The 13,473-nt window shown below is 45.2% G+C and overlaps 1 protein-coding gene across 3 annotated transcripts in view; it reads left to right on the forward strand.

The window, feature by feature from the left end:
• The window catches only part of LOC147737306 (uncharacterized), a 72,185-nt gene extending 59,220 nt beyond the window's left edge, over positions 1-12,965 (forward strand). For all 3 annotated transcript variants that reach the window (XM_086925043.1, XM_086925051.1, XM_086925048.1), the window contains exon 2: positions 10,248-12,965. In XM_086925043.1, coding sequence (XP_086781169.1) covers positions 10,901-11,971 — 1,071 coding nt within the window. In that variant the 5' untranslated portion in view covers positions 10,248-10,900 and the 3' untranslated portion in view covers positions 11,972-12,965. The remainder of the gene's footprint in view (positions 1-10,247) is intronic.
• The last annotated feature ends 508 nt before the right edge of the window (positions 12,966-13,473 follow it).

Genomic DNA, 13,473 nt, shown 5'->3' on the forward strand with positions numbered 1-13,473 from the left:
TTATACATACTTTGGGCGGGGCGGGAGGAGGGTGGGAGGGGCGCCGATCTCTCCGGCGAGCCTGCCCAATCTAAAATGGCTGCCAAAGAGGAGTTCAAAGCTTCCCTGCGCCTCGCTAGAGCGACGCTGTGGAAAGGGGGTGCCTCATCGCAGTAGTCTCGCTGCAGGGGGTGTCAGGGATATTTAAAAACGCTCCCAATAAAATATGGTACAGTATTTAAAAGTATTATTAAACAATTCAAAAATCACTCGTTTTTAAGGCAGAGGTGCAAGAGAGCACAGTAAACCTCCGGCTTCCGCCTCAGAGGGAAATAGCAATCATTAATCACACGAGCCCGATTTTCATCCACTTAAATACCCAGGGAGGGCGGGAGGGGCGCCGATCTCTCCGGCGAGCCTGCCCAATCTAAAATGGCTGCCAAAGAGGAGTTCAAAGCTTCCCTGCGCCTCGCTAGAGCGACGCTGTGGAAAGGGGGTGCCTCATCGAAGTAGTCTCGCTGCAGGGGGTGTCAGGGATATTTAAAAACGCTCCCAATAAAATATGGTACAGTATTTAAAAGTATTATTAAACAATTCGAAAATCACTCGTTTTTAAGGCAGAGGTGCAAGAGAGCACAGTAAACCTCCGGCTTCCGCCTCAGAGGGAAATAGCAATCATTAATCACACGAGCCCGATTTTCATCCACTTAAATACCCAGGGAGGGCGGGAGGGGCGCCGATCTCTCCGGCGAGCCTGCCCAATCTAAAATGGCTGCCAAAGAGGAGTTCAAAGCTTCCCTGCGCCTCGCTAGAGCGACGCTGTGGAAAGGGGGTGCCTCATCGAAGTAGTCTCGCTGCAGGGGGTGTCAGGGATATTTAAAAACGCTCCCAATAAAATATGGTACAGTATTTAAAAGTATTATTAAACAATTTAAAAATCACTTGTTTTTAAGGCAGAGGTGCAAGAGAGCACAGTAAACCTCCGGCTTCCGCCACAGAGGGAAATAGCAATCATTAATCACACGAGCCCGATTTTCATCCACTTAAATACCCAGGGAGGGCGGGAGGGGCGCCGATCTCTCCGGCGAGCCTGCCCAATCTAAAATGGCTGCCAAAGAGGAGTTCAAAGCTTCCCTGCACCTCGCTAGAGCGACGCTGTGGAAAGGGGGTGCCTCATCGAAGTAGTCTCGCTGCAGGGGGTGTCAGGGATATTTAAAAACGCTCCCAATAAAATATGGTACAGTATTTAAAAGTATTATTAAACGATTCGAAAATCACTCGTTTTTAAGGCAGAGGTGCAAGAGAGCACAGTAAACCTCCGGCTTCCGCCTCAGAGGGAAATAGCAATCACATCAGGTGCTAAGCAATAGCCTACCTCTCTATAACATTTGCGGATAATATCCGCCATTAGTTTATTGGGGTCTATTTTGATCCACTTGATCCTCATGCCATTTGGTCTCTCAGCCACATTCCCTTGGACGGGTCTACCATGCACATTTGTTTTTGGGCCCCCGCCCTTTAATTCCATTGATATAATATTGTGATCACTCACAGGCTGTTCTATTACCCAGACATTGGAATAGACAGAACCATTGGACACCAAGATATGGTCAATGTTTGAGTGGGCACCTCTCCCTCTAAATGTTGGGCACTTCTCGTTGTTTTTATTCTTAGTACAATCTAGTAGTTCCAGATCTAATTTAGCTACCAGATTGTTCAGTGCACTACCATAGTTATTGTGGGAGAAATGATTAAAGATAATACTATCACCACCAGGGTACACCTCTCGGTGTCCACAGATCCCCTTCTGAGCGTGTCTGCATGCTTGGGTATTAAAATCTCCTGCCCAGAGTATTACAGGGCATTTGCTTGATAATGCAAGTGTTTCTTCTATTGCCCGCTCAACATCCGATACGATCATACCCCGGTTGGGACCTACAATATTATAAAAATTCACAATAAGTAAGTCCCTACATTCGTTATGTGTCAGTCGTAAAACTGATGCATGCGGACCCACCTCCTCATATCCACCAGTACTGAATTCCGTTAATTTAGTGGATACCAGAGTCAATAAACCCCCCTTTGCTCTACCTACCTTGGATGCTAGGGCTGTCACACTATAGGTGGTATATCCTATTTGATATTATATAATATATTTGATCTCTGTGCCACGTTTCTTGCAGACATATTATATCGTAACCCTGTATGATGAAGTTATCCCAGAACGGAGTAGTTAATTTAGCAGCAATTCCCGCTATATTCCATGTGCAGACCTTTAAACAGTCAGCAGGGTTGCCTTGTGTAACATCAGGATAGTCAATCTGTGACAGTGTTTCTAAGCTCACGTTCGGGTTTGTCTCTGTAGGGGTGGTTACGATTGGCATAATTGCATCGATATTTGTACATTGTTCAGTGCTAGTCGTGTTTAACACAGTTACATCTTCTAACCCTATTTGACCCCCTAACCCTTGTTCAGTTGTAGCTATTTCACCAGATACAATAGATTCACAGAGTGGGATCATAGATGGTACATTCAGTCAGTCGTTCTCCTCTAGTGAGTTAAACACCTGAAATCTGTTGCAGATCGGAATTGTGAAATTATCATATACATTATACAATGGTGCTGGTACAGAGGGTACAATGGGGTAGTTGAGGTGTACAGCTCTAGGGTGCTTAAAAGTCTGCGTTGTGGTTTGTCTTCCTAACTGGTTCCTATAGAAGTAGTCAAGTGGGAACAACGTGGTGTTATATTCATGATTAGATGGCATTGGTGCATTTAAGATTGAGTCTCTTGCCCATTCAGTGGCCCTATAGTTTATGACTATACAGTCCCCATTTATTTCTTTTTTACTTGGTCCCACCCAACCTACTCTTTGTGTGGAAACATCTGATTTGCACCTCGTGTTGGGAATCCACAGTTTTTCACGAGCCAATGCAAAGTTTTGTTTTTCAGTGTTTCCTGATTTTCGAATTGGGTAGGCTTCAGTTTAGGGGATAGCTACATATGGTCTACATTCCGGTGGGAGGTTAATCATAGCAGGGATGGTATTGTTAATGTGGTGCCTAGGTGCTGGTAAGATTGTGTTGTTGTAACTGGGGCCACCTGTCTCCCTTTGTCCTGCTGCGACTTTCTGGCCCGTTGTAACATTTGGGGCGATGGTATTTAACATTTTCACTCCACTTGTGGTTGCTACCGGGGTCACTGCCATAGTGGGTATACTAGGGACTCTAGTTGTGCTGCTTAGAGTGTTTTTGCTCGGTCTCCCTGTTGGTATATTAGTAGTAGGGGACTTGACTTGCATGCCCAGATGTTCTAGAATGTCTAAGTTGGCTATGCCTAGTTTTTCCAAGTTCTCCACTTTTTAGGTTTTGCCTAGCCAATGCGTACGAAGTACGCGTGCGCTAGGAAAAACTTAATGATTTCTGTGTGTGGGGACTGGACCGTCCCCACTCTCCCATTGGCTAGCTCCATAAATGGAGGCTAGCCATTGGGAGAAGACTCTGTCCGCCAATCTCGGACCAGATTCGGGAGCGTTCCCGAGAATCTTTGGCTTTTGGCTATGTCAGCCGAAAGCCTGTTCATGGGAACGCCCCCGAATCTGGTCCGGCATTGACGGCACCCGGAAGAAGTCCAGGTGAGTGCTTGCTTTTTTTTTTGCTTGATTTTTTTTTTTTTGCCCGTTCCCACCCTCTCTCCCGCTCTCCGTGTCTCCGGACCCTGATCCCGCCCCCCTACCGCTGCCTCGCTCTCCGTGTCTCTGGCCCCGTTCCCGCCCCCCTCCCGCTGGTGCCCGTGCGTTTTTTTATGCATGTTCGGCTCGTCTTCCGGCCCCGTTCCCATTCCCGGGGGCATTAATGCAATAGAAATGCAACTTGTTTGTTTAATGTAACGCACACGTCCTAACTTTGCGGACACCCACAAACATCCAGCAAAGCTCAGCCCACACTCTGGTAAGCAGCTAAATTACTCCCAGGTCAATCAGGAACAGGCAGAGAGGAGTTTTCTTGTAACACTGCCAATACTTAACTAAAACCGCTGACATCATGGTGTTATAATTAACCGTGGCATTAATTAAGCTGGAATAATGATTTTTTTTAATAAGAGCTACTCCTCCATAAGAGTGCAAACGCTGAAAAATATATTTGTTGAGTGATGGCTGGTTTTTTGCTTCCACGCAGCCTGGATTTATTTCGGGATCGTTAACGTGCACAAAGTTTTCAGTGTTGCCTTTTTAAGGAGAGAAGAGGACAGACTGAGGGAAATTTGAGTTTTTCCAACAAAAAAATTACATTCATGATAAAAAAAAGTCCCCAGCTGCCAGTGTGACCAGTAGGTCACGACTTGCAATAGAAAGAGGCTGGGGGGGCACTGGGATTGCGTGATCCTCCTCCCCAGTAAACACAGGCATTTCTTGTATATTCATGATTTTCACATTTATTTGCTTGTAATTAGTATTTTATTTCCACGCTGAACGTTGTGTAGTGACTCGTTTCAATACACCGCTGGTGTGGTTTTGGAAGTTTTAATTGTTTTTAACGGTGACATATCGTCGTGCATACACTCTGTCCGTTATTGGGAGACAGGGTGTTACCGGGAGAGCCCCCTTCACATTTAAACCATCTATCTGCTGCCCGGACTTGTGGGGTCAACAAAGGCTTGATGCTTAACGTAGGCAACGGCGAGACAAAACGTACCTTTATTTGTAGCACTTTGTTGAGGACGGTGTACTTGATCAATTGTATCAGTGCTGTGATAGTTCTATTGTCTACTTGGGCACAAGGGATGTTTTTGGGGGTTAAATCTCTTTTCATGACCCTAAACTGCTATCAGACATAGCACCCCTCCCTCCGTTTGCCCTTGAACGATGTTTATGTGCCTCGCATCACAATGACAGGAAGCCCCCCGCCCCGCCTTCATTAGGAGCACTGGTCCTAGAGGGGGTGCTAGGCATTTGAAAACAGGTACTCTAGGTTGTAGCGGCGAAAGGGCTTAAAACACCTCTGTGCCTCGGCCTATCTCTTCTGTTTCATGTCTAGTGCTACCCTTTGTCCTCGCTGCCCCCTCCCTCCTCTTTGTTTTCGACGCCCCCTCCTCACGGGGTACCCTTGTCCTCCCTGTTCCGGCTGGCAGGGGTCCTCCCACAGTTTCACTTGCTGGTTTGTTTCAATGACCCCTACTGACCCCTCCTTTAGTGCGAAATTCAGCTACCAGTTACACGTGTGTTTTTGTTTTTCAACCACCTCTTTAATTGTACGAAAATTGTGTTTATGGTAGGAATCTTGTACAGGAGACCTGGCCTATGTAATTTTACAGTATGGCTGAAAACCATGTCAACTAAAATCCTGACCAGTCAATTTGAATGGATCGGTGTGACCTTTCCCTTATTGCTGCCAGACATATCAGTCTACAACAAACATTTGCATAAAACAAGCCAGGCCGATTGGCTTTGCCAGTTTTTTGCAAGTTGTATCAGGCAAATGAATAACCACAGTGATTTTGTTGTGAATACTTATTATTGAAAATGTTTATATTCTGAAAATGAGACCTTGTATTAAACTCTGCTAAGGTCTGTGAAAGAGGTGGTATTTGTAGCGGTGCAGTCGCCCCGGCTCTCCCATTGGTACCACTTGTCTTCTTCAGTGTCTCACCCTGGTAGATATGTGTGCCTTTTTTTTCGCACATCTTTCTATTTGTTTCACATTTCCCCACAAATACGATTGACACATAGGCAGCCATCACAGATTGAATGAGCATATCGTTTGCACAGCTGTATTAATTAGTCACTGGGGGAAACGTGCGCTGCTTTCTGACGCCACTTCCAGAGCGCTCCATCGCGGCCCGTAAACGCCCACCTACCACCTGAATTCACTCAGACACAAAGAGGCAGTATGTGCTGAAAGAGTCCTATGTTTAGTGAACAGCAATATAAGAACGCAAACTTTTATAAAACAAAAAAAAAAGCAAATACTCCTGGACAATGCAGGATGAAGTAAAATGTAAACGGGGATTGCATTGCTGATTTTCATATAACGCGGCTAAACTATGGAACTCGCTTCCCCCAAACCTCAGAGCCCAACCTAACCTTCTTTCCTTCCGTAGAGCGCTCAAAACATGGCTTTTCCCATAGGGCTCGTCACACCAGGTTCTTGTCTATCAGCGCTGGGACGCCCATGGGCAGCCATGCGCTCTACAAATCCGTAAAATAAAATAAAATAAATTTGTAAAGCGCAGCTAATCACCCGTGGGGGTCTCCAGGCGCTGTATTAAATACCTTAAGGGGTTTTCAGTCAATAGTTGGGAAATGGATCAATGCTTTTCCTAGTAAAGTTAGAGGCGTGGGTGGATATATGGTGCTCCAGGGAATCGATGTCTGTTTTTTAATTATTGCCATGTCTGAAACCCTACAGGACCCACCACACTTAAAACATGCTGTTTAGAGGGAAACTCAGAATTGAAGTTTCAGACATTCGAGGCTATATTCCGGCTCAGTGTCTCTCACCCACCATGACATGTCAGATCACGAGCAACTTTTAACATTAATAGAGCTTGTCTGCAAACAAATTAAAGATTGTGTATCGTTGGGGTTTTTGTCCTCAGTCGGTTTCATTACACGTGCTGTTTTTCCTACTAACTACTGGGCACGTACATTTTATTATCCATACTGAGGAATTAGATCAGGCTGTGATTGGATAACAGGAATTTCCTCCAGGGCTCAGATGTTTGTGGCCTAACTCCCCCCCTCCCCCCACACACCTTCCAATAGTCTTTGCGCTCGGTTATGGTGGGGTCACCCCGCCACCCCCCAGTGGATTCAATCTAACAGGACAGTCTACTGATTTATTGGTTCTCCCGCCCCAAAAACTGATGGTTCTGTCTGTGTCCCGTGTCATGCTGCCTCCTGGCTATGTTGCATTGTCTTGCATGTTAACCTCCCAGTGACGGTTGATAATGCAGGCTCCTTTGTGGCTGTAAGTCAGATTGCAGTGTCATTTGGTGTAGAGCTGGGTGAGTTGCATTGCATGCGTTTTCCTCCTCCCATAGATGTGCTTGCTTCCCTGCCCCCTCGCTGTGCTTGCTTCCCTGCCCCCTCGCTGTGCTTGCTTCCCTGCCCCCTCGCTGTGCTTGCTTCCCTGCCCCCTCGCTGTGTTTGCTCTCCTGGGTGTGTGGGTGGCTCTGTGTATGTGGTTCTGTATGTGTGGTTCTGTATGTGTGGTTCTGTATGTGCCCCTGTTGCCTACTTGTGCCTCTGTGTGCCCCTGTTGCCTGCTTGTGCCTCCGTGTGCCTCTGTTGCCTGCTTGTGCCTCCGTGTGCCCCTGTTGCCTGCTTGTGCCTCCGTTTTCGTGCCCCTGTTGCTTGCTTGTGCCTCCGTGTGCCCCTGTTGCCTGCTTGTGCCTCCGTGTGCCCCTGTTGCCTGCTTGTGCCTCTGTGTGCCCTGTTGCCTGCTTGTGCCTCTGTGTGCCCCTGTTGCCTGCTTGTGCGGTTTGGGTGTGTGTGGAGGGCTCTGTGTGGCTGTGTGTGTAGGAAGCTTTGTGTGGCTGTGTGTGGGGGGCTCTGTGTGGCTGTGTGTGTGGGGGGCTCTGTGTGGCTGTGTGTGGGGGCTCTGTGTGTGTGTGTGTGTGGGGGGGGGCTCTGTGTGTGTTTGTGTGTGTCATTTGCGAGAGATAAAGCTAGTGGCATTGTAAATGACAATGCCATTTATTTATGTAAAAAAAAACATAAATAAAAATAATGTCAAGAGCAATGCCTATAGCTCTAACTTTAACAAAGGCAAAACCATTGCATTGTAAATGCTTGTTTACTAAGGGATTCTAAAATTTCGGTCACTGGTGTAATGTAGGATTTTATTATATTCTCTATATGTTGCGTCAGTCCCTCTATGTTAATTGTGGTTAGTTTCTCCTTGAGCTATGTTGCAATACCTCTCCCTCCTTTCCATGATCTGTGGAAGTTTGGGTTACTTTCTTTCTTTTGCATCTGTATCTCTTGCCCAGTTTATTAACTAACAACATCTTCCTACTGTGAGTGGGTTTACCTTTGGGCCGAGTAGACCCGTGGTCAGTCACACTGCTTAACAGACTAGTGTTAGTTGAATCAGGGATAGGGATAATGTCATTGATATTACAACCGTCCATCTCCCCTGTATCATTAGGCACGTCATTCAATATTGGGGGTTGGGGTATATCACTTGTTATCAAATTAGGTGTTAATGATAATCTACTCTCCCTAGCAGAAATCACAGTAGGTTCTAAAGGTTGTGGTGCAACAACATGGTTTAAATCATTCCCTGGCAGACCTGCGAAAGATTGTAATAACATCGAGTCATGTGATAGTGTTGTTACATTAGTTGTATTTGCAGGGGATTTCGCAATTTGTGGCGATTGAGAAATTAAACACATACTGGGTGGCAAAGATAGTCTTCTTTCAGTGTTTTCAATCGCATTCACAACAACCCCAATTGTTTGCTGCAACATTCTACCAATTGCGGTTAGGGTAGGTAGTGGGGTTTGCACCAGTGTTAATTTCCTGGTTTCAGATCGTGTATGCATTGGTGTCTTTTTGGCCGCAGCCTTACGTTTAGCCTCCATCGGAGCGATCGATTACCTTAGTTGGTGTGTTCACAAAGCCAAGGGGGGTGGCCCAGTCCAGTCTCTTTCGGTCTCTAGAGGTCCACAGAGGGCCCGCCCTTTGCCCGGGCTTCGCCGGGCGAGTCCCGCACGCGTTCTGCGGGACGAGGGACTGGCGTTGCCTTTATGCGCCTCCTGGCGCTGTTGTGGGAGTCACTGGTGGTGGGAGGGGCCCGGCGGAGCCAAGCCCGGCCGGGAAACAGGCGGAGCAAGGCCCGGCCCTTTGCGGCTGGTGTGGCGCTCCGGCGGAGCAATGCCCGGCCGTGAAGTCTGCAGAATCAAAAACAAGGACCCCCACTCGACTCAGCCCTGGCGCTGCCTTTATGCGCCTCCTGGCACTGTTGTGGAAGTCACTGGTGGTGGGAGGGGCCCGGCGGAGCCAAGCCCGGCCGGGAAACAGGCGGAGCAAGGCCCGGCCCTTTGCGACTGGTGTAGCGCTACGGCGGAGCAATGCCCGGCCGTGAAGTCTGCAGAATCAAAAACAAGGACCCCCACTCGACTCAGCCCTGGCGCTGCCTTTATGCGCCTCCTGGCGCTGTTGTGGAAGTCACTGGTGGTGGGAGCGGCCCGGCGGAGCCAAGCCCGGCCGGGAAACAGGCGGAGCAAGGCCCGGCCCTTTGCGGCTGGTGTGGCACTACGGCGGAGCAATGCCCGGCCGTGAAGTCTGCAGAATCAAAAACAAGTCCCCCCACTCGACTCAGCCCTGGCGCTGCCTTTATGCGCCTCCTGGCGCTGTTGTGGGCATCACTGGTGGTGGGAGGGGCCCGGCGGAGCCAAGCCCGGGCGGGAAACAGGCGGAGCAAGGCCCGGCCCTTTGCGGCTGGTGTGGCGCTACGGCGGAGTCTGCAGAATCAAAAACAAGGAGTTATTTGTAACTCATAAAAATCTTGAAAAAATCTAAAAAAATCTTATGCATCTACCTGTGCACCTTCACTGTACCTCACAAGAACCTGCCTGTGCACCTCCTGTATTTGTACCTCATAAACAGTTGCCTCTGCAATTCCTCTGTTTGTACCTCATAAGCACCCCCTGTGAACACCTCCTCTGCTTGTACCTCTCAGGTACCTATGCACCTAGTTTGTCATCCCTGCACTGCTAACCACGGGCACTTGACTTTCAGGCCAGTACCTGTCTTCTGCTATTTGCATGCAGGCAGACGCTCCACTGCTTTGGAAAAAAATGCACCCCGAGTTACCTTTGTTTTGTACCTCCTGAAGTTTTAGTTTTGTTATATACTTGTTATATACTTCCCGAAGAGTTACCATTGTTATACACTTCCTGAAACTGAAGAAACAGCAGCACATCCTGATCCATCTTCTTCCATAATCTGTTCTTGTTCAAATAAAATCTTGATCATTTGCATCTCCCTAAACGTGTGCCTGTAGCAAGTGGGTGCTCCTTGAGTGCATTTTCTTCGCTGAGTTACCTTGTGAACACTGATATATCACCTCCTTTTCTGCAGTCAATAAGATGTGTTGTGCTAAACAGAACTTCTAGTTAAATATCTGTGTATGGGGGAATATCCCTTACTAAGTTTCAAGGATGGTAAAGACAAGATGTCTTTTACTACCATTTAAACATTGTATATTCACATTCCAATACATTTGCATGTAGTAATTATACATCTCTTTACATCCAACAGAAAAGAAGCCTTGAATACTTGAAATGAATATGGATAATGAAGATATTACTGTACATCTGCAAGAACAATGAAAAACTGGGCTCCAGTATTCAGGAAAACACCAGCACAGTCATAGACAGACGAACCTGAACCTTAACAGACAGATCTTGGAAGAAGCAGATAAGGGCAATTCAGTGAATATACAAGTCTGAGCTGTGCACCTCCACGTCACAAGGCCAAGAAAAGAACTCTGGAAGATTTAGGAAACACCACTGATAAACTCCTATTGTATAAAAAAGTATCCAGTACAAGCTTTGATCATGGGATTGGTATGATGTGCTTACAGTAGTGCTTTGCTTCGTAAAATGACTACTACTATTCAGTCTTTTATGTATATTGTAAACCATTTCTGGCCAAACCACAGGAACCAGAAAAAAGAACAACGGAGTGGAGCTGGACAACTGAAGTTTAGATGGAAGTCGAGTTCTGCTAAATAAAATGAAAACCTCTGTCCCAATTTGCACAAACCAGAAGGAAGATTAATCTTTACCCCTAGCTTTACAAAACCAATAGCCATTCTAAAGGCACTATCACCCACAAAGACGTATTACACACATTATGAGTGTAACAGATATTTGGTGCCCTTTGCACTTTATTGTTAAATCGGAAACCAAATGTGCAAAATAGCACACACATTTAGGGAGTGTGAGAATAACACAATTGCTTTAACAGACATGTTGACCCTTCAGGAAACACAGGTATGTGATGTAGAAAAATATATACCCAATCCAGAGACACCAACAAAGAATAAAGAATCAGACACATGCATCGAGTGCTTTAGTTTGTCATCACTACTAAAGCGCCCTCAGCAAACACACACAGGAGAAAAACAATTCAATTGCACTGAATGTATGAAGAGCTGTAATCAGTTATCTGACCTTGAAAGACATCAACAAACACACACAGGGGAAAAACCATACCATTGCAATGAATGTATGAAGAGCTTTTGTCAGTTAGCAAACTTCCTAGTACATCAACGAACACACACAGGAGAAAAACCATACCATTGCAATGAATGTGCAAAGAGCTTTAGTCACTTATCAAACCTCCAAAGACATCAACAAACACACACAGGGGAAAAACCATACCATTGCAATGAATGTGTGAAGAGCTTCAGTCAGTCATCACACCTCCAAAGACATCTTCGAACACACACTGGGGAAACACCATACCATTGCAATAAATGTGGGTGTAGTTTTAGACATTCCTTAACATTAAGGAATCGTCAGCAAACACACACAGGGGAAAAGCCTTCTGGGTGCAGTGAGTGTGTTAAGAGCATCAGTCGGTTATCATGTTTTCAAACAGATCAGCGACACACAGGGGTAAAACCATTCAAGTGCAGTGAATGTGGGAAGAGCTTTTGTCAATCGTCAGTCCTACTCAGACATCAGCGAACACACACAGGGGAAAAACCATACTACTGCAGTGAATGTGGGAAGAGCTTTTGTCAATCGTCAGTCCTATTCAGACATCAGAGAACACACACAGGGGAAAAACCATACCTTTGTAATGAGTGTGGAAAGAGCTTTAGTCAATTATCAGACCTACAGTGCCATCAGCTAACACACACTGGGGAAAAACCTTACCATTGCATTGAATGTGGGAAGAGCTTCAGTCAGTCATCAGTCCTACACAGACATCAGCGAACTCACACAGGGGAAAAAGTCAGTCAAGTGCAATGAATGTGTGAAGAGCTTTAGTCAATTATCAATTCTGTAAAGTCATCAGCGAACACACACGGAAAAAACCTCACCATTGTATTGAGTATAGCAGTACTTTCAGTGACTCCTCAAACCTAAGGAAGCATCCGAGAACTCCCACGGTAAAAGCCATACAAGTGTAATGAATATATGGAAGCCTTTAGTCGATTATCAGTTCTGCACAGCCATAAGCAAAAACACACCTTCATTGAACAATTGAAATAATCCCAGAGATGGTGAAAATTTGGCAAGAATGTAAGGGCCATTATAGTTACCCAACTGTGGATACACACAGGAGCAAACATGTGCAGTTATTGAGAGAAGAACGAATTACAGAAAATTGTAACATTACAATTAAGTGGGACATTCCATTACCAGATAATAAAAAGTAGAGGATAGAAGACCCGACTTGCAGGAAAGAAGAAACACATATATATTTTTAGAATTAGGAAAGTGTCTATTCTTCTCTACATGTAGGGAAAACCATGAAGTACTAGGAAGCATATTGGAAGACTAGGATAAGGTTGACTAAAAAAATAAAATATAGTTGCTTTTCAGTGAGTGAAACAGTGCTCTTAACAAGGGCATGCAAAAACATGCATATCTGATCATACTTCTGGTAAAAGCAACACTATGAACAATGCTTGAACTAACAAGGATCGTTTCAGCTAGATTTCGGGATTAGTGATAAAACCTGTAAATTCATAAACCCAAAACACATGCACTCCCATGGAAAGCTTAACCAAAAAGACACGCGTAGTTCCTCATAGCGAGCAGTGAAAGTATCAAAGTCATCCAATCAGACAGATGGTAAAGAGGATCTATTCCAGGGGAATGACAAGAACAAGAAGAGCCAACACAAGCTGTAACACAACATGCAAATTAGACATGCTACTAACAACATCTGTCAAAAAATATCCTAGGATAAAATCTGAATATGAACAGAGTTGTTGATCTCTACAATAAATAATACAAACAACCACTTGTCTCTTTATTAAAAAGTGTTGTAACTACCAAATGTAATGTTACTTATTTTACCTAACATAGCTCAGTATGTCTGACACAGCCTGTCTGCCATCTATTGCTGGTTTTATGCCAGCTTGTATTTTTATAAAACTTACCTTGGAGAAGCAGAAGGTGGGAATAATACTATTATTCTCTAAATTCTAAAATAAGAAATCACTTTTGGGGGTAAGCAGCCACTTCAGTGAATTTCACATAATAAATAAACCATTCATGTTGTCTATTAAAATGTATGATGACTATAAAAAATATGTGAAAACATTCATTCTCTGTAGACTGTGTGCTGTTTTATATTGTCATCACTGGCAGACGTTCATAGACGTGACATTTTAAAAAAAAGAGTTTTGTTGCAAGACAGATGCTGATAACATCACATGTAACAAATCCAAATTGAATGGGTTGTAGGTGCCATTTGTATATGAATTACACAACCTGATCAAGAGGGGAAATGTCTGCAAGTA

The sequence above is a fragment of the Lissotriton vulgaris genome, chromosome 1_1, assembly GCF_964263255.1.
Source record: "Lissotriton vulgaris chromosome 1_1, aLisVul1.2, whole genome shotgun sequence".
In the NCBI taxonomy this organism is placed as follows: domain Eukaryota; kingdom Metazoa; phylum Chordata; class Amphibia; order Caudata; family Salamandridae; genus Lissotriton; species Lissotriton vulgaris.